Source organism: Vanellus vanellus, assembly GCF_965231255.1.
Source record: "Vanellus vanellus genome assembly, chromosome: 19".
Lineage (NCBI taxonomy): Eukaryota > Metazoa > Chordata > Aves > Charadriiformes > Charadriidae > Vanellus > Vanellus vanellus.
In genome coordinates, this window is record NC_138924.1 from 6,989,577 (window position 1) to 7,012,308 (window position 22,732).

Here is a 22,732-nt window from a genome sequence, read left to right on the forward strand (position 1 = left end):
GGGCCAATGGGCTGCCTCCACGTCCCGCCCACGTGATTCCCACGCGCGGCGCTGCCCGGCGGGAGCCCTCTTGCGCCCTTAAAGTGGCCGCTCGGGATGCGGCCGCAGGAGGGCGGCTCGGGCAGCGCCGCGCTTGGTGGGAGAGCCCCGGTGTGTCGCTCAGTCGGTGGCTGTGGGACCCGGCCCGGCATAAACGGGGATGGGACCGGGCGGAGAAAAGGGCGGGAGGGCTCCGGGGCTGGGGCGGGGGGGGTCGGAGCGGCCCCGCTCCCCCGCCGCTCGGCACTCACCTGCCGCCGGCGGGATCCACCTGCCGCCGCCCCCCCTACCCCCCCCCCCCCGCCCCGCGGGGGCCCCCTTTATGCCTCGTCAGCTCGGCTCTCCCGATTCCAGCTGACAGCGCGGAGCGCCTTTGACGTCACGGTGACCTCAACCGGCGCCACCGCGTCATGCCCCGCCGCCTGCCCATGTATAGGCAACGCGCCCCGGCCTTGCGCAACCCTCAACCCCCCCCCTCCCCCCCGGTCCTCCATCACGCCCCCGCGGCCGCTGGAGGGAGCCCGGCCCCGCGTCCCGGGGGTACCGGGGCTCGGCGGGGTTTGTGTCCCGAGTCCCACGCGCCCCCCGGGCACATGGCGGCGCGGCGGCCGCATGTGACCGCTGTCACCTGACCAACATGGCCGGGGCCCGCGCCGCCGCCCGCCGCGGCTGAGCCCGCCGCCGCCAGGTAACGCGGGGCCGCGGGCCGGGCGCTGCGGGAGCCCTGGGGAGGTGAGGGGACACCCCCTCCCCAACCATGGGGGGTGGGCGTGAGGGCCCCCGGGACGAGTCCTCGGGCCTGTGGGGCTCAGCACGGCTCTGCCCCCCCCCCCCCCCCCTTCCCTCCCCGCCTCCGGTAGCGAGGGTCCTGTGGAGCTGGGGCACGGTGCCGGCGGCTGCCTCTCGGGCCGTGGCCCCTGGCTTGGTGCTGGGGACGTGCTCCTGGGGGATGGGCATCTTCCCGTGTCACCCCCCGGGGGCTACCGAGGTGCCATCATGTCCCCCCCATCCCTGGCCCTGGGGTTGCAGAGGTCGCGTGGTGTCCCTTCCCCCAGCACCAGGAACGCAGAGGTCCCATCATGTATCCCCGCCAGTTGCGGAGGTGCCATTGTGTGTGTCCCCCCCCAGCCCCAGGGCTGTAGGTGTCCCCTCATGTCCCCCTCCCAGGCCTTGGGGCTGTGGAGGTCCGGTTGTGTCCCCTGCACCAGCCCTGGGCCTGCAGGGGTCCCATCGCGTCCCCTTCCCCAACCCTGTGACTGTGCAGATCCCATCATGCCTCCCCCACTGGTCCCATCATGTCCCCCTCCCTGGCCCTGAGGCTGTGGAGGTCCCACCGTGTCCCACTCCTTGGCTGTGGAGGTCCCATCTTGTCCCCCTCCAGCCAAGGCTGGTCCCTTCTTAACCCCCACCCCTCCCAGATAGAGTGTCTTTTGAGCAAGCTCCGAAAATTAGCATTTTTTTCCCCGGGTGTCAATGGGGAAGTGAGACTTGCTGTGTGGCGCCTGCTCGGCGGGGAAGCTGGGGCTCCCGCGGGGAGGGCAGGGACAGTGCCGCACTCCTCTGCTCACTCGCAGACTCTATGGGCCGTCTTTCTTCCAGCAGAAGCCAATATGGATGGCTTCCTCCAGAGCGTGGAGAAAGACCTGAACATCGACCGCCGGCAGCTGGCCGCTGCTGCTGAGGGGACCCACGTTACCGCCTTCGTCCCGGTGAAATGGCTGGTGAGCCTCAAAGAGCGCCGGGTGTTGCCCGGCCTGTGCCCACGGCCGGAGGGGCTGAGCGACGTGGAGGTGAGGACATTCCTGCAGCACTCCGTGCAGAAGTTGCCAGCGAGCTGGACTCGGGTGGAGATCCATGGGCTGCAGAAGGACCGGCTGGTGTATCCGCTGCAGGTGCAGCCCACCGCCTCCGACCAGTGGAATGGCAGCCCGGAGACCCTGCACGGCTTCATGCAGAATGTTGCCTCCCAGAATTACCGAAACCTCTGGTGCCGGGCTCACTGCCTCTACGTGCGGCCGTACCGGCATGCCGATGTGCCCCCCACCATGCCGGCCCTGGATGTGCTGCGGGCCGCCCTGCAGAAGGCTTATGGCTGTCCCGTCCTCCAGGTGGGCAAGAGTGCGCCTGGTGCTTCCCCTGCCAAGGAGAGTGTGGCAGCCGCCAAGGGGGTGCCCTGCTGCCCCAACGTGCTGCAGGCAGAAGCTCTGCTGGAGTCGGCCACCATGCTGTACATCATCTACCCTTACGTGCAGTACTGTTTGCATGACATTGTGACTTTCAGCCCAGCCAAGCTCACCAACAGCCATGCCAAAATCCTCTTCCTCCTCTTCCACGTGCTGCAGGCCATGAAGGCTTGTCACCAGGCAGGTCTGGCTTGCGGCGCCTTTTCCCTTCGGGATGTGGCTGTGGATGAGAAGCTGTGCAGCCGGCTCCGTGTGAACTTCAGAGAGTACGAGGAACCTAAGGAGGAAGTGAATCTGGAGGCTGGTCTGGAACAAAGAAGTGAGCAAAGCAGTGCTGGCGTGCAAGGGCAGGATATGAGGTGCACTGCCTGCCAGAAGGACCTCCGAGACCTGGTGTTACAGTGGGTACATGGGCAGGTCAGCAACTTTGACTACCTTATGCGTCTAAACAGTTTGGCTGGGAGGAGAATGGGAGACCCCAATTATCACCCAGTTCTTCCGTGGGTGGTGGACTTCACTACCAAAAATGGCAAGTTCAGGGACCTAAGGAAATCCAAGTTCCGACTCAACAAGGGAGACAAGCAGTTGGACTTCACCTATGAGATGACCAAGCAAGCATTTGTTGCTGGTGGGTCAAGTGGGGAGCAGCTCCACGTCCCTCATCACATCTCTGATGTCCTTTCGGATATCACCTACTATGTGTACACAGCTCGGAGGACACCCAAAGCAGTGCTGTGCTGCCACGTGAGGTCCCAGTGGGAACCCAATGAGTATCCAGCCAGCATGGAGCGCATGCAGAGCTGGACCCCAGATGAGTGCATCCCAGAGTTTTATACGGACCCGTCCATCTTCCGATCCATCCATCCAGACATGCCCGACCTGGACGTGCCATCTTGGTGTAGCTCCTACGAGGAGTTCATTGAAGTCCACCGCATGCTGCTTGAAAGCTGGGAAGTTTCTCAGGACCTCCATCACTGGATTGATCTCACTTTTGGGTACAAGCTGCTGGGGAAGGATGCTGTCAAGGAGAAGAATGTCTGCCTCCACCTAGTAGACAACCACACGCATTTGACGACTTATGGGGTTGTGCAACTTTTTGACCAGCCACATCCCAGGCGCATGGTGGGACCTGCCTACATGCCTGCTGAAGCTCCAGCCATTGCCCGGCCTGTTCTCCAGAACATCAGGGAGACTGTGTTTTTGGAGGATATCCAAGGCCAGGTGACAGATGCGGTTAATGGGCTGGTCCTGGAGGCTACTCCTAGTGAAACCACCTGGTCTGGGGAGAAACCCATTGCTGGTGAGGACGATTTAGAGCAAGGCACGGAAGCCCTGGAGTCGATTTCTGTTACTAGTAGAGCTGCTGATCAGCCCTGTGCCACTGTGCCTTCAGCACAGCCCACCACACTCCCTGCTTATGCCACTGAAGGCAAAACCTCAGGTGTCCGACCCCTCCGTCGGAGCAAGGCAGGTGCTGTGGATCAGATTGACATGAAGATCACGCTTCCTGAAGGTTTCAATCCGCTCCAGGCCCTGGAAGAACTGGAGAAACTGGACAATTTCTTAGTTAAAGGCTTAAGCAGTGAGATGCAGCTAATGGAGCAGCCATGGGAAGAGCCACCCCTGGGTCTCTCGGACCTCTTCCAGAGGGACATGCAAGCTTTGGGCATTCTGGTAGCTGAGATTATATTTGCACCAAGGATTCGTCCTTCGAAGCCTGACGCATCGCTGTTGGAGCGGTTCCTGATGGTGCGTAATCTGTGTCGCTACCATCCCAAGGAGATCCCGGCTCCACTCCAGCACGTGCTGCACGTCCTGCTGCAGCTGAGTGTGCCAGTGGAGAAGCTTCTGAAGACCAAGCTGGGCAAGGGCACAGTGCAGTTGTTTGACTACAAACCCATCTCCCAGGGCCTCCCCCCACCCTGTCCCACACAGCTTCTCAGTCCCTACAGCTCTATTGTCCCCTTTCCCACATACTTCCCAGCCCTGCACAAATTCATTTTCACCTATCAGGCAAAGAAGATAGAGGATGAAGGTCAGGGCCGGGAACTTGTTTTCCAGCTGTGGCAGCAGTTGGAGGGGATCCTTTCTGAAATCACTCCTGAAGGCTTGGAGATTCTTCTGCCCTTCATATTGTCTCTGATGTCTGAGGAGAATACTGCTGTCTACGCTGCGTGGTACCTCTTTGAACCCATAGCTAAATCCCTAGGTCCGAAGAATGCCAATAAATACTTGCTGAAGCCATTGATTGGAGCGTATGAGACCCCCTGCTACCGCCATGGCAGGTTCTACCTCTACACAGACTGCTTTGTTGCCCAGCTGATAGTGCGCCTGGGGCTGCAGTCCTTCCTCCTGAACCTGCTGCCACACATCCTGCAGATTCTTGTTGGCATCGAGAGCTCGCGGGAGGAGAGCAAATCCCTCCTCGGCACGGCCGAAGATGATGAAAGTGGAGGGGAAAGCCCAGTGTCATGCGTGTTTGGGGAGGAGATCAAAATGGACGTGGAGCACAGCTCTGCTACGCTCGACCTCCTCGACTACACCTCTGGTGTCAGCTTCCATGACCAAGCCTACCTGCCTGAGAGCGAGGACTTCCAGAGCGGCCTCTATGTTGGGGAGTCCCTGCAGCCTCAGGAGCAGGAATCGCTCAGCCTTGGGAGGCTCAGTGACAAGAGCAGCGCCAGCGAGGTGTCCCTGGGTGAGGACAGACCCGCGGATGGGGATTCCCAGAAGGACAAGAGCAGCCTGAAGTCGATGGACAGCAGCCAGGACCTGAAACAGAGCGAGGACTCGGAGGAGGAAGAAGAGGAGCATGATGAAGAGGAGCATGATGACGCCACGGTTGATGCAGAGCTGACGGTGGCTGTGGAGGCTGGTGCCTCCGTGGATGTCACCCTGGCTGATGACAGCAGTGAGCCAGAGGATGGAGAGGGAGAGGAGCTGCCGGATCACTCTGATGACAAAGAGCAGACAATACTCCTGGGTAAGACCCTGCTAGCGTTGAACCTTTCTGCTGAGCATGGCAAACACTTTACAGCAGTGAGTGGGAGAAGGGAAGAGCTAGGGAAGAAGTGGGTCCAGATTTGGGGGTGCCTGTGGCCCCAGCTTGGGAACAACGATGAAACCAGTATAAAAGGCCAGGTCTCCACTGTAGCGTGTGGGTCTGAGACCCAGGGAGCTGCCTGCAGGGCAGGCAGGGTGTGGGCAGCAGCTGGGTGATAGCTAATCTGCGCCGTGCCGGGCTCTGTCCTTGCGACTGTTTTTGTTTTGCAGACACAGCCTGTAAGATGGTGAGGTGGCTCTCAGCCAAGCTGGGCCCTACCGTTACGTCCCGCTTCATCGCCAGGAACCTGCTTCGTCTGCTTACGTCCTGCTACATGGGTAATGTCTGCTCCTCGGACCCCAGGGTCCCTGGATGGGCTGTGCCCCAAAATGATCTGCTGGGGTGTAGCCTGCTGCTTCGGCTCATGATGTTGTCTCTGGGCAGGCCCCACCAGGCAGCAGTTTGTACCAAGCAACGATGAGAACAGTCCCCTGAGTACAGGAAATATCTACCAAAAACGGCCTGTGCTGGGAGATCAGGTGTCCAAACCAGTGCTGGCCTGTCTTGTGCATGTGGCGTACCTGTACGGAGAACCCGTCCTCACCTACCAGTATCTGCCCTACATCAGCTACCTGGTTAGTATTGCCTTTTCTCCTCTTCTCACGCGCGTTGGGGCAAGAGCTGTGTCCAGGCACAACAGGACGTTGCACAGAAAATAGTCCAGCCTCACCAGGAGCTTCCTGCATAAAAATTTTTGTTGGGTTGAGCTCCATCTGGGCCAGTGTGGGCTGAGCAGTTCTTGCTGTGTTGGCCGAGAAGGGCTGTGCTGATGCAGGCAGAAGAGGCACTTTCACCCCCAGCCGTAAGCTCTGGACCACTTGCAGTGAAGCGTGCGGCTGCGTACATGGGCTTTGCTCTTTAGCAAGCCTCGGCCACCATGAATCTGCATTGGGCTGCCGCAGCCCCTCCTTCCCCGTTTCAGCCGGGGGGCTTCTATGTCTAGACCCTTTACTGGCACGCGCAAAACCAGATAAAAAGGTTTTCTTTTGCTTTGCTGGGCAAGTGTGCTGAAACAGAGCTGGCACATGGATGGGATTGTGATAATGGGCAGCTGGAGCGGCTTGGGCTGCTGCGGGATTGCTGGAGCGAGTGTTTTTAGAGGTCTGTATGGGTAGATAGGGGATGAGCTAGGGAGAGGCTAAAGGAGGTTTTTCAACTGTATAAAAATACTGGCAAGACTTACAAACTTTTCAGCTTGAAATTCATAGCTGAATAGCAAGAAGAAAATGTGTGTAATGCAGCTGGTTGAAAAACAAACCAATTTTTCATTTTAAAAAAGGGTTTGAATGTTTTAAACAGGCTTATTTTTCATATTGCTCCCTTTTTAGTGGTTATAAACACTTTCGTTATGGATTCTTGTTTAAATGGAAAACTTCAATAGCTTTTTGATAACTTAAACGTAGAGGAAAAAGAGGCCACAGCTGTTCATTTAAAGAAAACAAAAAGGCATTGTCAATTTTTCCAATGTTGAAGGGGAGATTTTTCAGGGGAAAAAATCCCATTTTTCAGCAAAATCATTCTCCACCCAGTTGCAATCATAGCTCCAGCTGTTCTGCTTTGCTTTACTTAACTTATTGCTTGGGGGCACTGGGGGGATTAATACCCCCGTGAGCAGCATTTGGCAACCTGATATGAAAGCGATGAAACTTGCGGGTCACAAATAGGATAAAGTCAATCCTTCTTGCAGGATTTGGCAGAGTGGATATTTTGTGAGAGGAAGAGCCTGTGTGATGAGCTGGAAGATGGCAGGTGTACAAGAAATATAGCGGAAACTGGGAATTGTTTGTGGTTTTTGCTATTGGCTCTCTTGTCTTGGGTGTTTGATTTGTCTAGGAGTTAGGAAATAGGACAATCTAGAAAGAAATCTTGTAGTGTTGCTGTTATTAACTCTTTGGCATTGCTGTAACCAGCATCGGTACGTTGTCAGCAAAAAAGGATGTGCTCTTCTGCCTCATGAAGTTAGGAGCAGCTGGATTCCTACAAGTCAGCAGCAGGTTTGCCCATAATTTGTGCTTGGATATTTCATGCAAGGACTTTTCCTCTGCAGTCTGTGCATCCAGGCTCAAGATGGCATGGGATGAAGATGCTGATTCTTGCTTTAAGTCATGTGTATGTAATAGGTTTTCCCTCTTCCTGTGCTGGCAAACGATGCTCTGCAGTTCCCCGGGCTGGTGATGGTCTGGGCCAGTCTGGGGTTCTCTCTCTACCCTCTGAGTTTCCCAGCTGTGGGAGCACCCTGCAGGAAGATGCCCTCTGGAGGATGTGCGTGAGCCTGAGGATGTCCTGCACCATTCTCTCCAGGCTCATCTCTTGCGCTGACATCTGTTCGTCAGTTTTCAGGCTCATCCCTTGAGTGCAAGACATGAGTTGCCATTGAGACTTAGTGCTCAGGTTCCTCTCCCAGGGGTTGTGACCAGCATTACTGTGCCGGGTTTTGAGGCTGAGCTTGGGTGATCCTGGGATCACCCTTGATGTGTTCTGCTGGGAAGATGGTGGCCCTGGCACTGGAGGACTCCTTTTGCAGGTTGCACCCAGTGGCGGGTCCGGTGGTGGCCGGCTGAACAGTCGGAAGGAGGCAGGGCTCCTGGCTGCTGTGACGCTGACTCAGAAGATCGTGGTATGTCTCTCGGACACCACGCTCATGGACATTCTCCCCAAAATCAGCCAGGAGGTGCTGCTCCCGGTGCTGGGCTTCCTCACTTCGCCGGCCATTGGGTAAGCGCTGCAGTCTGCTGTGCCTTCAGCCAGGCTTGGCACAACTCAAAATCAGGGATTTGGAAATGGCTCTGTGGGAGCCTTAATGCTCCTGGGGTTGTGGGGCTGCTCCCGCCCTGATGTGCACCTCCTTGTGCTGGTACATGGCATGCACGTAGAGGTTGTGCTGCTCAGGACCTTCTGATAACACTGACAAGGCAGGAAGCATGAAACAGAGGAGGGGAAAAAGCTATATGTGGAGGGCAAACTGGTAATGGATGTCCTCTTCAGTTTCCCCAGTGGTGCCCAGGCCCGTGTTGTCCTGTGCGTTAAGACAATCAGCCTAATTGCTTTGATCTGCCTGCGGATTGGGCAGGAGATGGTGCAGCAGCATTTGAGTGACACAGTGAGAAACTTCTTTGGGGCATTCTCACTTCTGCAGGAGCTGCAAGACCAGGTCAGTGATGTGGGAGAGGTCCTCCTACCACCCCCCAGTACCCAGCTGCAGGAATGCAGTGGGCATACCTGCATCCACCAGTACTGGTGTCAGCAGCGTCCAGCCCAGGCTGTGTTTGTGTAGTTAATTATGTGGTGAGATCATCTGATCTTGGCTATCCTCCTATTTTCTCTTGTCCAGGGGTTGACGGTGGAGTCAGTGAGCAGCTGCGAGGTGCCGGTGATGGAGGTGCCCCTCTCGGATGGGAAGCTGCTGGCCCTGGATCCGGCCGTGCTGATGGAGTTACAGAAGGTGTTTAACCCTGAGATGGCCTACATCACCTACATCCCCTTCTCTTGCTTGCTAGGTATGGCTTGGCCACCATCTCCTGGGATTTGTGAGAGCGCTCTGTGCTCCATGCATGCGTGCTGGACCTGAACTCAGAAGGCAGAGGGTGTAGGGCTGCTGGGGGAAACTCAGCTTCTGCGCTGTGGCTTGGTCTGCTTGCTGGGTCGGGAGCCCACCAGGCTTCAGGCTGCTTTGGCTGGGAGCAGCGTGTGGCTGGCTTGTGGGGGACATTATGTTCACAGCCCTGTGCTGACCCTTGTTCTGTTGATGGTGGGGGATGATGACAGCGAAATCCCTTCCCTTGAAGCCATGTTCTCTCCCTTCAGGTGATGTTATCCGAACGGTTGTGCCCAACCACTCGCTGGTTGAGAAGTTGGCTAGCCTCTACCTGGAGAATGTGAACCCCAAGAGCCTGCAGGTGGTTAGCCTGGAACAAACAGCGAGTGCGGGGGGCTCAGACCAAGATATGCGAGGGACCGAGCCCTTCTCAAGCCACCACGAGGACAGTCACTCTGGTACTTTTGGGAGCGTGCTGGTAGGGAACCGCATCCAGGTCCCTGTGGACACACAGCGTGAGGGTCTTGGCTTAATTCGCCTCAGTGCTGGCACTGATGGCTTTACTCCCAGCTCATCCAGCGAGGAGAATGCCCTGAAGCATGACCTTCCTCGCAGCACCCACATGCTGTGTGGGAACTGGCTGGCCTACTGGCAGTATGAGATTGGGGTGAGCCAACATGACCCCCGCTTCCACTTCCACCAGATCAAGCTGCAGAGTTTCTCAGGGCATTCAGGGGCCATCAAGTGCGTGGCACCACTCAGCAGTGAGGACTTCTTTCTTAGTGGCAGCAAGGACAAAACTGTCCGCCTTTGGCCCTTGTACAACTATGGGGATGGCACCAGTGAGGTGCCACCGCGCTTCACATACGCTGAGCACAAGAAGTCAGTTTTCTACGTGAGCCAGCTGGAGGCATCGCAGCACGTGGTGAGCTGTGACGGGACCGTACACATCTGGGACCAGTTCACAGGTAAGAAGGGAAAGGGTGAAGGCTGGCTGGAGTGAAGTGGTCTAGTCCTTAAAGACAAGAGGGGCCATACTGAGTTTTGGTGGCTCCTGCTAAAAAACAGTGCAGAACTGGAGATTTGCTGTGTACGTTCTCTGTGCATCTACTGCTGTAACTTCTCCATCATGTTTTCACAGGCAAACTTCTCCGGACTTTTGACGAATTAGACAGCAAAGTCCCCATCACAGCTGTGACCACCATGCCGCCTCCCTATCACAGCATCTCTGTGGCCAGCGCAGACTCTGTGCTGCGTTTCATCGATCACAGGAAGCCAGGACTACAGGTAGGGAGTCTGGCGCTCTGTGAGCCACCCTCCTCCATCTGTGTGCTTAATGATGGCACCATGGCTGGCCCAAAGCTAGCTGCAATGACTCCACAAAAGCCAGCTGGACCCCAAGGTCTCTTGTCTCCTAAATGCCAGATCCCCTGATCTTTGTCCCCCAATAGCTGGACTCTCTCTCTTGCAGCATGAGTTCCGCCTGGCCAGTGGGGTGAGCGCTGGGCTCATCCGCTGCTTGGCTGTCAGTCCTAATGGGCGCAGCGTTATGGCTGGCTTCTCCTCTGGTTTCATTGTGCTGCTGGACACCAGGACAGGACTCATCATGCGGGGGTGGCCTGCCCATGAGGGAGACATCCTGCAGATCAAGGTGAGAAGTCCAGCTGGGATCAGGGTTGAGGCTTTGACACTCGTCGATCCACTGAGGTTGCATGAAGCGTCCTTCTGATATCTGCTGCTTGGCAGGGCTTGTCTCCTCCATCCTTTGGGCGTTTGTCCATCCCTTGCTGTGTCCCTAAGAGGCTGTTCAAACTCTTCCTGTCCCATGGTTAGTGCTGCAGGTGTCTATTCTTGGTCCAACCTGTGCTGAACGGAGATCAGCCCTCGCAGGTGTCAGTCTCTGCTGAGCAGGTCTGCAGCAGGGACAGGGAGGAGACACTGTGAAGAAGTAAATGTGTTGCTTTCTCCACAGGGCTTTTAGTCCCCCTGGGAAAGCGTCACTCTAATGAGTAACTCCTGTCCATATTTACCTGCCCTGAGGGAGCAGCGTTGGGGTCTGATGTCCTCGACCCAAATGCAGGTTAAACAAAGTTCAGCAGTCTGAGTTGTTTACCCTCTCACTAGTTTTGTTAATAAGCAGCTCCAGGCTTCTCCTACCCTGAGGAGTGTTTTCTACTTTGAGAGCCTCACAATTCCTTTTTCTGAGAAGGAAAATAATTTGGCAGGTGGTTTGTTGGAGAGTGAGACCACATGATAATCTCTTTACCCACTGCAGTAGTAACAGATGATAAATTAGTTGTGCAGAGTATCAGAACATTGTTGAGAAGAGACACAGCCTGTCTCTTGGAGGATAGAACTAGAGGAGGTGGCCAGCTACAAGAGAGTTCTGTAGCTTCCAGTGTCCACCTGGATGCCTTGTTAATACTCCTCAGTACTATCAGTTGCTTGGAAAAGGCTGGGACTGTCCCAAGGGATTGCACTGGGACTGTCAAATTATTGGTGGCTACCTGCTAATCTCATTTGCAGGATCAGATTGGGAATTTTTATTGCGGCAGTGTTGGTTCACTGACCTTTCCTCTCCTGCAGGCTGCAGAGGGCAATGTGCTAATCAGCTCCTCTTCGGATCATTCCCTGACTGTCTGGAAGGAACTGGAGCAGAAACCTTTGCACCACTACAAATCTGCATCTGAACCCATCCACGCATTTGACCTCTATGGCAACGAAGTGGTCACTGGCACTGTGGCCAACAAGATTGGTGTCTACTCCATGCTGGAGTCCTCAGCCCTACCCACCAGCACAACCAAGTTGAGCTCGGAGAATTTTCGGGGTACGCTGACCAGCCTGGCGGTTCTGCCCACAAAATGTCATCTCCTGCTGGGCTCAGACAACGGCATCATACGCCTCCTGGCGTAGTGACCCCTGTCCCAGGAGCTTGTGGCTGTCCCACAGCGCTGGTGGTAGAGCTGAAAGCCTGCAGAGTTGCTTACAGAAGAGGCAGTTAGATGTTTCTGAACAGAGGATGCAGGGGGGAGGTGTACTTATTAGCGAGCACTTGGTAAAGCATCTCTAACCTCTTTCTGTATCTTTAGAAAGAAAAAAGCCATAACTGAGAAACCTCCACTGCTGCTGGGAGAAACACTGGGCATTGTAGGTCACTGTCACCCCTGCAGAGAGGCCTGGAGCTTTCTGTACCATGTGTGCCTGATCCCCAGGGGACTGTGAGCTGCCCTGCAGAGTAATAGGGACCACAGATATCCTCCCTCCTTCAGTTAAGGGGTAAGAGGTGCCCCTTGACAAGAAAACAACAGTATAGCTACTGCCATCTGCACTTACCTTTCACTTCCACTCCTGAACCACTGAACAGTCTTACTAGGATAGCATAAGCTGGGCTTGGGAACTGCTGCCTTCGGAGCTGCATGGTGCCGGGCATCTCCTCTTCCTGTGGTCTGTGTTCAAGACCCAGAGGATGCACTCTGTTATAACCTGTAGGTTCTGTCAGCTGAGTTTGAGCCTGTATGGGAGGAGGAGAGGTTAACTAGAGCACTTCAGCTGCCTTACTGGCTCCAGGGCAAAGACTGGAATGGAAATCAGCCAAGGAACAAACCCCATCTGCTCCGCTGGTTCATTTAGGAATGGGCTGCTGCAGAGGGACAGTTTGGAATGGGAATGTGACCTTCTAGGGAGGCTGGAACTAGATGCTTCCATGAGGATTTTGGCTTCTGGAGTGGTAGGGTAGGGATGGACTGTTGGTTTCTGCCCCAGCAGCACTGCAGCCCATATTATCTAAGGGGTGAGGAATGCCCTGTGTGCCACGCACTGGCAGCGTTTCTTAAGAAATCCTCCTAATCCTCTCTACTCTCCTTTGTGCTGCTCAGACTCCTGGGGAAGACAGGACAGCAAAAAGGTGCTCAGTTTTGTCCCCTCCTGCCCTTTTAGGGTGAGAGCGAGGGGGCATGATCCAGCATGGTCTCCTGACCTTCCCTTTGGGACAGCACCATCTGTTCCCACCCCAAGGGCGAGGAGAGTGCTCTTTGACCCAGCAGTAGGAGCAGTTGCCTCACTTCTGTTGCAGCCCTTTTCCCATCCATCCTTCAGCCTAGTCAGAGCCAGTATCAGGGGAGCAGAAAGCTCTTATCTTGGGCAGAGGAGGAGCCTGCTGTGAGTTGTTCTGGGAGGGGAAAGGGCTTTCATCCAGGTTCGGGTTTATCTGAGCCACCTACAGCTGGGAATGCTGCCCTCTGCTTCTGGGGAGGGTGAGGAGGTGAGCAGTTGGCCCTTGCTATCCTTCCCTACCCAAGGGGAGCTCTCAGTCCCGTGTTGCCTATTAACCATTTGCAATAGATGTAAATATTTACTTCTAATAAACTCTTTCAAAGAGATGCAGCGACGGGCGTGTGGGGAAGCTCTGTGCCAGAGGAGCCCTGGTGCGGTGCGGTGCAGGGCTGGGTGTGCTGGCTGCAGCTTTCCCGCTCTGGTGGCCAATGCTAAAGCTCTGCGTTCAGATACCTCTTGTGTTCCTGGGTGAGCTGGAGGGGGGGATGCGGTGAAGATGCCCTGTATATAAGGTAGGATTCTGCTACACGGGAACTTGGATCTGCTTTCCAAGGGGAAGTAGCTCCCCATCTTGCAGCGGCACATCCCAAAGTAGTTTCTGGTTGCAGAGCTCAGACCTGCCTCCTTTCCGCTCTTTGGGACCCCAGACTCCCTGGGGTGAGTTTGGGAACCAAGAGCTGCTGCAAGCGCTGCGATCACATTAATGTTCCCCACTGCTCCTTAGTGATTCCTGTCACACTGAGGACATGGAGAGAACCAGGAGGGATCACCATCGCTTCTGCATAAGGCACAAAACTGCACAGGACAGGACTGCTGGAGTTCTGCCCATCCCCGAGACTCATCCTCCATGCCGCAGCGATGTGTGCATGCTGTGGAGCCCGGCACCAGGGCCAACTCCCCCGGCAGGGCTCTGGTGCGTGCTGTGTCCCGGGGGAGGTACCAGCTGCTCTTGGCTCAGCCCAGCCTGAGCATTGCTGCCTCCTGCTCTCCGGTACGCGGCCGCGGGGCCTTGGGCACCAGCCATCTGTTAAAACTGGTGCCTCGCGCTTGCTGCAGCAGAAGCATCTGGGATACAGGGAGTAAATATCTGGGGCTTTCCGCAAAGAAAATTCCAAAAACAGAGTGAGCCCTGTGGCAATGAATACCAAGCCCTACGTTTTCACTAAAGGTTATGAATAAAAGAGCACGTTCCCAGCATGGGGAGTATGTGGAAAGCAGAGCCACTGCTAGAGATAACTGACTTCGCGTGCTGATGGGAGTTTTGGAGCTGGTAAACTCGGTGTTAACATTGTCTTGAGGGTACAGCAGCCCAAAATGTGTCCTCATCTCCAAATGCACCACAAAATCACTCTTCTCCCCCAAACAAATGTTTAACCGGATGCTGTAGGTCAATATTTGCCTGCCAAATTCTCAAACAGGGGGTGGTGCCGAAGGTCGCTGCCGGTGGGTAGGAGGGGGGCTGGGGGCTGGACAAGAGATGGCATTCGCCCCACACTGGGCTAAAGCAGGTGCCAGCTCCAACGTGGACACGAACAACCTCAGGTAAGGGGCAAATAAATGAGGATTTGACAGTAAATGGGGGCTCCTCCAATAAGCAATAGTGTCTCTCCGGAAAAGAGGGGTGAATTGGCAGAGGGTTAAAGGATAGTAGGCACCCCCAGGGAGGAAAGGGGTATTTGGGGTTATATGTGGCTGCAGGGTTTGGGGTGAGGGAGGAGGGGGAATGAAATGGCCTCAAGTTTTGCTTCTTCCACTTGGCAACTGGGATGGCAGCCCAGCAGTTTTGGGTGAGAGCAAGGGACTGCTCGGAGACTGGAAAACAGCCCCAGGAACTGAGTGTATGGCAGCTGTGCTGAGGGCTCGGCTTTGGAGGCTTTATGTTAAGGAGAAGATCTGTTATTTCTGTTTGAAAGGGAAAAGTGGCTGGGTGAAGCAGTGGCCAGGGAATGGGTGGGGTTTTATCCGTGGCCTTGGAAGCCCGTCTCCCCCTGTCCCCTACGGGAACCGGAGTGCGGGGGTGGCAGAGGCTGGGTCTGCCAGCAAAGGGGGAAGGCGAGTGCTGGGAAGGGGAGGACTCTCTATTCCAGGACACATTGCTGAGAAACTGCTCTGGTGTTGCATTTTCTACCTGCAAAGTTCCTCCCAGGCAGCACTTGCTGAGTGCCTGCAGCCCCTCTGAGGCAGGTCAGTATCCCTTCTCCTGAGAGCCAGGGGCCACAGCCGAGGATGCTGTGCCCATACCTTAGTGGTTTCCACAGGAGAGGAAGAGGCTCTTGTCTTCTTCCAGAGGCACAGTGTGTGCGGGACTGATTAGGGAAATACCATTTGCGATCCAGAGAAATGAGAGCGACGGGGTCAGAAATGCAGGATCCAAGCAGGAGAGCGTCATGTAGGAGCCTGGCTGTGGTTACAGCTCTGCTCCGGCGCGGGTCCCTGTTTCTCTCTGATTTCGCTGCCTTGGCGTTGGACCCAGGAGTCCTGTGTTGTTTCTTTGCACCATTGTTCATCTCCCTATTGCTTTCTGCAAGCTCCTGCGCCAACCTGTTTGGCCAGGTTGATAATTTTCTCCCTGTAGACCTCAATAGTTTCAGCCTGCTGCTGCCAGGCAGCTGGAAATAACTTCTCTCTCGGCTGGTCCTTCTGTTCCAGAAATATGGTGTTCCTCTGGGGTCTCTGGCTGCTCTGCCTCTCTGCTCTGCACAGTCACCTAAGGGTAAGTCGCTTCACTCCAGCCACAGTGGGGGCCTCTGCGGTGTCAGCACAGCCCTCTCCCAACCAGCAAAGGACAAGGGGGGTGAGGAGGCTCTCCTGCACCAGACCACAGGGCAAATACCGCCTGATGCTCCTGCATGAGAAGCCCTGGAAGGCAAAGCAGTGGAGGACACTGCTTCTATGCCATGGGGTTAGCCTGTGCCCCAGTGCAGCAAGGTTTCTAATCTTCTTCCCCATCTAACATAGCTGTGGATATGCTCATTATTCAAGTAGATTTCTGTGGAAAATATTTGGAAACTTGGCTACAACTCTATTTAGTGGCCACGACCTTCAGGGGTTAACAGGAGGTTGTTTAATAACAGCTCTTTTTCTCTTCCCCCTCCCATTTTAAATCTGGATCCCTGTCAGATCTGAGATTGCAAAACCGCACTGCTGTGTCTCTAGAGGATACATTATTTTCTACCCCTCTGACCTGGTCCCTTTCTAAACAAATCCAGCATTCGCAGCCTCTCCCAGCTCCTGCTCACTTCCACCTCCCCACGGTGGACCCCACCGCCTCTTGGGTCTGCACCCTAAAGCCCTGTCTGTGCTGTAGCCACACAGGGACTGCTGCAGCCAGGCTGGTGCCAGTCTCTCACCTGGCCCCATGGGAATGTGTTAGGAGCTGGGATAGAGCAGAATGACTCTGGAAATTCAGAGGAAATTATCTGGGAGCTGACTTTATTTCTTTGTTTTGTTTTGTTTTTCTTCCCACCCCCCCACCCCCCGTACAGTTTTTTTCAGCACACGCCATTGAGCAAAAGCGTCTCTTCTTAGACAAAGATGGGGAGCTGAAGGTAAGCAACATCTGGTTCCACCCAAGGGGACTGAAGTTATGCTGTGGTATTTGCAACGGTTTTCCAGTTTGTCCTGAGATAGGATGAGTCCGGACAGTGCAATCTAGCAGCGCCAGTGCAATGAGAAAGTCCATCTTTGTGCAGGCTTCCCTCCCTGCCTCACCCAGCGCTGCTGCCAACACCGTGCTTCTTCGTGGTGGAAGCTCCAGCCTAAATAACTGGGCAGTGTACGGAGTAAACATCAGTAGCTGGTGTGTACAGGGACTGGTGGGTGGATTATTTAATTTCTGAATGATAAGGGAAGATGAGGAAAACAACTAGTTATGAAGGTGACAGGCAGAAAGACCTGTCATTGATGCCACCCATTGAGCCTGGCTCTGACAGTGCAGTGCTCCTGCAGTAGAGGAATGTCATCCGTATACGGGTGGGAACAGAGAGATCTGAGGGAAAAAAAGCATGTGTTTAAGACCATGCAAATGTGAGGACAGTGGCGGCAGTGCTATAGGCTAAAGCTTAGAAAACTGGAAAATGAGGAAATATGGAGAGAAGAGGGATGGAATAGAACAGACAAGTCAAGAGGAGACAGATGCCTGGAGGAGGATTTGAGCCAAAATGGATCAAGGCTGTGACAGCAGTAGAGGGTGCTGACCGATGCACAAGGCAGATTGGCAGTGCTAAAATATGTGAGAGGGGGAGGTGAAATCAAGGTTGAGGATGATGGATCTATAAACGGTGAAGGCACAGGTGGTGGGTTTTGCCCTCAAAACATGCTTTTTGGGCTCATTTGGCTGGGGCAGGCCCTGAGAGCAAGTAGAGGAGGAACCACTGCAAGACCCTAACTCGGCTCATTTTCCCAGGATAGAAGACCACCTGTTTTCCAACCCCCCTGAGGTGCTTTTATCCTCAAGGTTAAAAGGCAAACTGAAGCAAATACACTACCAGAGTAGAGAAGCTGGAGAGTTTTCTCAACCCATTTAGGTGTACAGTAAAACCCATGTTGGAAGGTATCACTGTGATCCTGCTTTCCCAGCGCTATCCTTCTCGTTTCTCCCCAGGACGTGAAAAGTGCTGGAGTTGTACAGTCTGCTCTGCTGGGAGCCATCGCAACCCTGCCGAATGCAGAGCTGGTGGACTTTACCTATGACAGCTTCCAGGACATTGATGGACCCATGTTACCTTTCACCACCACCCTGCCAGGCATGAGGAATGACTGGAACACAGAAGATGAAGCCAAAGATGGGGCTGTGGGCTGTCACAAACAGCAACCATCTGGGGAAATTCCCTCTTCTGAAGAGGGAGGAGAGGCTGAAGATAAAAATTGTGAGTTGACTTGGAAGAACAGCCGCAGGCTAGCAGATGGTTTGATGAGATTCAGCATCGATCTCCTGAGAGAGGTCCAGCTGGAGTCCAACAGCACCAACATGATCCTGTCACCCCTCAGCATCGCCCTCGCCTTGTCTCACCTGGCACTGGGTAACTTCTTAGTTACAAAAGCATCGGTTTCTGCCCTCCCCTGTACCCCCTCCTGGAGGCACTAAGAACCAATGTGCAAAATGCACTTAATCTTATTCCTGCAGCTTTAATTAGGTACGATTACAATTGAAGCTGCCCTCCGTGGCCCTGCTGAGGCTCCTGCTCTCAGGTTTCTCCAGCCTCTTTTGTAAGGCACAAGATGTTTCTAACATGAGGCAGCTAGAGTAATGTCCCCATTTTCCACTACATGGGCATGACCTAACAGGAATCTGACTTTGCTTTTTAGGAGCAGCAAATCAGACAGAGAAGCGTTTGCTGGAGGCAATGCATCTGGAGTCGGTGCCCTGTCTCCACCACATGTTGGGCACCCTTCACAGAAGGCTCACAGAATCCACCCTCAGCCTTGCGTCGCGTCTGTACTTGCAGAAAGGTGAGGGCTGGGAGGGGATATGTACTGGTGTAGAATAAAACTCTGGGTGAGAGAGAGTGATGGAAGCACGCTGCCATACTGGGAGATGTCTCTGTTCCCCTAAGCACTCCTCCTGGGGAATGGCGTGCCACTGGCTGAGCCACTGAGCAAATTTTTTTTCAAAGTCTGATGACTTCATATAGAATTCTTCTCCTCTGCCAGAATTTGAGGTGAAAGAGAAGTTCCTGGAGGATTCAGAGAAATTCTACGGAGCAAAGCCCGTGACACTTTCTGGGATCAGTGAGGATGACCTTGTAGCCATAAACAAGTGGGTAAAGGAAGCAACTAATGGGCAAATACCCACCTTCCTACAGCAGCTCCCTGAAAACACAGTGATGCTCTTGCTCAGTGCGATCCATTTCCATGGTGAGCTCCACAGGCCTTACTTTTCAAGCCTGATCACCCAGAGGAATAGTTCGAAATCTACTAGCTTTCTGCTAGCACTGTAGCTGAATGGCGACTCCTATCTCCTTTCTTTGCTTCCTGCTAGTCAATCTGCTTGTTCTTTTCTTGTGCATCTGCCGTTCCTCTTGCTTAGATTTCTTTACAGTAGTGATTCCCAACTGCTTCACATGTGCTAAAAATGTTACTTGACAGCACAGCCAGAATGCAGCAGGTGGAGCCTGCAGTATTTTTGCCTCGTGGTTCAGGATCCCAGACAGCAGCACATCACTGCTTATCTTAACCAGGTCCATGCAACTCACTACACACCAACCACAGAGCGCGGAGGCAACTTCTGTGGATCTCTTTTTTTGATTACAGCACAGCAGTCAGGCACATCTTCCTCTTTTAATTCCCGCAGGGTTGTGCATGGAAACACAGACCAAACGCTTACCTCTGGGGTAAATCTGCAAATGCTTTAGCTTGATTTTGGAGCATGGTTTCACCCTACGCAGCACAAAGGCTCTTCATTTTTCAAAGCGCAAACATCCATACTTTATCTTCATAGCCTTCAGTAATCTCCCACGCTGAGGCATGAGGATTAATCCTCGTTCTTTTTGTTATTCCATAGTCCCTCTCTGGAAGATAAGTGCTTTCTGCTGTTAGGGCTCTTCCAGCCTTGTACTGACTTCTCTTTGCTGTATTTCTACTTGCCTAGTCGCTATCTGCCTTGTAGAACTCACAATAGGAGTGTCAGCTAGGCAGTTCCTGTTTTCCTACCCAAACTTAACTTTGTTGAATTCTATACCTTTATTTTGATAGCATTTTGGAGGAATAAGTTTGATGTTAGCTTCACTGGGCCAGATGTATTCCATCTTGACAATGAGTTCGTGGTCCCAGTTGAGATGATGAAAGCCCAGAAGTACTCCCTGAGCTGGTTTACACTGGAGTCCCAGGACATTCAGGTAGGGCTCTATTAGGAGCACTACAAATTTTGACTGGGATTTTTCTCTTGCTCTTGTATTTCACTGACTGCAACTATTCTCTCAAAAAAAACCCAACTATTTTTTAACAGGCATAGCACACAAAAAGGTAATAAGCATCCTTTTTCCTTGCTTCTAGCAAGAATGCCGAATAGTCACTCTCAATCTCTATGAAAAACCACACAGATATATTCCCACTAAGTGGGAATTAATGGAGATTTAAAGCCCTGAGTTAAAGATAAATGAGGAAATACGGAAAGGAATTTCCTCAGGCAATGTACTGTTGGAGCCCTTCAGAATACAGCTACTGCCAGAGTGGGTACAATGTTTGTGCACGTGGGCTTCCACCCCACCATGCATTCAATCTTTACCAGTCAGTAGCTAAATAGTAAAATTTGATGCTGTTATTCCAACCAATTTTCTCCCCTGAAGAAATCAGATGCCTAGATGCTAGACTGGCTCTGTAGACCAATTAGAGAAAGACTAAACTAAAAGCATCACTTTCTGAACTTTCCTTTCTCTTCCATAAATTCTGGTTGGTTTTATTTCCAGGTGGCCAAGTTTCCCTTTAAGAGTAACATAAGTTTTGTGGTCATCATACCAAACCAGTATACTTGGAATACCTCTCATGTGTTGGAGAACTTCCCTTATAAACAACTCTGCAAGCTTTTCCCCAAAGAGGTACCCACTGCAGTGAAGATCCCCAAAATAAAACTGGACTACCAGCTGGAACTCAACAAGGTTCTCAGCCAAATGGGTAAGGCTTCTAAGAGGATCTGCACAGAACAAGTGAAGCTGATCAATCTACATGGCATCTGTTCACTAACGCTAAAAACTGCCATCCTTGTTTCTAAAGCTGTGCCTCACAGCTTGCTCCAGATAACATCCAAACTCCTTCAACTCTTATTCCTCTCCTCCTCCTTACTCTTTGCTTGCCTAGCACCAAATGTTTTGCTCCAACAAGATGATACTATAGAGAAGGCAGCATTCACAGTTCCTTGCAATCTTTACGAGTTCTTCGTATTCCTTTATTTGTGGCCCAGACCAACTTCCTCCCTTGCGTCAACCTTTATCTCTTACTTTGTTATTTAACGTAGTGTCCAGGACACAGAAATCGCCAACAGAGATCACAAAACCTGGAACCGAGAGCTTACTGAAATAAACCACCATGCACTGCTTTTCCAGATGAGAATAAATTAAAAGTTCGCTTTGTTTAGCAGAATTGCTTAAAAAAAAAAAAATCTCTGTAAAAGTGTTTCCAGCCTAGCAAGAAAGAGCCTTCAGACTTGCAGCTACTTTTTAAGGAAGGCTTTAAATTCTTAAACTACTATTCCAAACAAGGTGGACAAAGCATGTGAAAACTGTTCTCGTTTTTGCACCCTCAGCTTTCCATAGATAGAGGGACTGGGGAACCCAGCTGGTCTGCAGCTTTCGTTTCTGTTGCCTCCAGTCCTCCATGGTGGACAACACGTGTAGCACTGATTAGGGAATTCCTTTCTTTGGATAGCTTTGAGAAAAATCACAGCTGGTGGCACCACCTGGGAAAGGTTAACTTAGTCTCGTTTCTCTGTAGGCCTTCAGGAGCTGTTCGTAAGCCCCAATCTCCAGAAGATCACAGACGAGCCTCTCTTCGTATCCAGTATACAGCATCAGTCTACCCTGGAGCTTAAAGAAGATGGGGTGGAAGCATCTGCTGCTACCAGCATTGCGATTTCACGCTCAGTCTCTGCTTTCAGCCTTGACCGGCCCTTTGTCTTCATTATCTTTGAAGATGAAACAGGCATCCCGCTCTTCATAGGCAGTGTCCAGAACCCTAACCCCAATGCTGCTCCCCAGATAAAAGAGCTACGGGACTCACGTGAAGCAATGGATGTCAATGAGTACCCCATGCCCAAATAAGAGAAAAAGTGCCTAAGCATTCTGGGACTGTTACCTGACCCTTTGGACCAGCTAAGAGAGGCTGCCTGTCCTTGGAGACCTCCCTCTGAGGCCACAGGAGGCAATCCCTCGCTGTTTTCCTTTACAGATCCCTAGAGACCGGTCCCTGGGATAGCCCATTCCAGCCTTGACGAGCTTCTCCAGGCTGGGGTTCGCCACTGTTGAACCTGAAAAGCTTCTTCTGCCTGGATTTCCCTTCCAGGGCTCTCAGTCCTGGAAGGGAGGCTTCCTTGTCCCCAGACTCTCATTAGAGTCTTTATTAAGCTCTTATTAGAGTACCCTGTAGCCTGGAATCATCATTAGCATCTGGCAGCTTGGACAACTGCCAGAGATATTAATATGGCTCTTCCTTCCGCAGTTCCCGTGAACACGTCTCCCTCAAAGCGTTCCTCTCAAAACTGTCTGTACCCACCTAGAAAACGACCTTTAGATCAACTGGGCTAGTAACCAGTTGTCTTCTCTAGGATGCATCACAGAGATTTCCAGGCACAGGCTCTTTTCAAAGATTCCCTTTTCCCACTTCTTGGCTATTGGGATCTATGTGGGAGGGTCTGCAGTGGGAAACCCCTTTGGATCCTTATCTCCAGCCCTTTTCCTGGGAAACTCTAGGTTCTTGGGTAATGCTGGATTTTTCGAGACATATTTTATAAAGTGTTTTTTAGTAATTTTTATGTTGGCAGAATAATAAAGAGTAAAGCAGAATATATTTGCTTAAGGTGTTGCATTGAAAGACCAAACAGAGAAAGGAAAAAGGCACGCAACTTCAATAACCGCAAAGACTGGGAGGAAAAAAGTCTGGGCATGACAAATTGAAAGATAGGAGGGGCTCTCGCAAAGGATCTGCTTTTTGCTACACCTCATCACAGAGGACAACAGGGGCTGTGAGGTGAAATGGCTATTCTGTAAAGACTGTCTGAGGACCGAGTCCAACAAGCTTTGGGCATCTCACTGACAGAGCGCGCAGGGAACATTAACCGGGTCAGAGCTGGCTTTGTGAAACGGGCAGAATTCCTTGAATTAGGGCATG

At 53.0% G+C, this 22,732-nt stretch overlaps 2 protein-coding genes across 2 annotated transcripts; both read left to right on the forward strand.

Moving 5' to 3' along the window:
* Window positions 1-1,649: 1,649 nt before the first annotated feature.
* On the forward strand, window positions 1,650-13,239 carry WDR81 (WD repeat domain 81; the record flags this gene model as incomplete). The annotated part of the gene is made up of 10 exons (XM_082493301.1): window positions 1,650-5,205; window positions 5,496-5,603; window positions 5,710-5,900; window positions 7,850-8,040; window positions 8,311-8,476; window positions 8,657-8,822; window positions 9,130-9,828; window positions 10,002-10,147; window positions 10,332-10,511; window positions 11,447-13,239. 10 exons carry the CDS (start codon window positions 1,650-1,652, stop codon window positions 11,771-11,773), a joined length of 5,730 nt encoding a protein of 1,909 aa, XP_082349427.1. The 3' UTR covers window positions 11,774-13,239.
* A 1,398-nt stretch (window positions 13,240-14,637) lies between these two features.
* SERPINF2 (serpin family F member 2) lies at window positions 14,638-22,413 on the forward strand. The gene is made up of 8 exons (XM_082493009.1): window positions 14,638-15,626; window positions 16,399-16,461; window positions 17,517-17,934; window positions 18,221-18,364; window positions 18,566-18,769; window positions 19,607-19,749; window positions 20,320-20,524; window positions 21,341-22,413. Exons 1-8 carry the CDS (start codon window positions 15,567-15,569, stop codon window positions 21,664-21,666), a joined length of 1,563 nt encoding a protein of 520 aa, XP_082349135.1. The 5' UTR covers window positions 14,638-15,566; the 3' UTR covers window positions 21,667-22,413.
* Window positions 22,414-22,732: the final 319 nt, after the last annotated feature.

Coding starts and splice junctions, on each gene's coding strand:
- SERPINF2 (XM_082493009.1), top strand. CDS start 15,567: ATGGTGTTCCTCTGGGGTCTCTGGCTGCTCTGCCTCTCTGCTCTGCAC. Junction 19,750..20,319: donor TGGAGTCCCAGGACATTCAG/GTAGGGCTCTAT, acceptor TTTTATTTCCAG/GTGGCCAAGTTTCCCTTTAA. Junction 20,525..21,340: donor CAAGGTTCTCAGCCAAATGG/GTAAGGCTTCTA, acceptor GTTTCTCTGTAG/GCCTTCAGGAGCTGTTCGTA.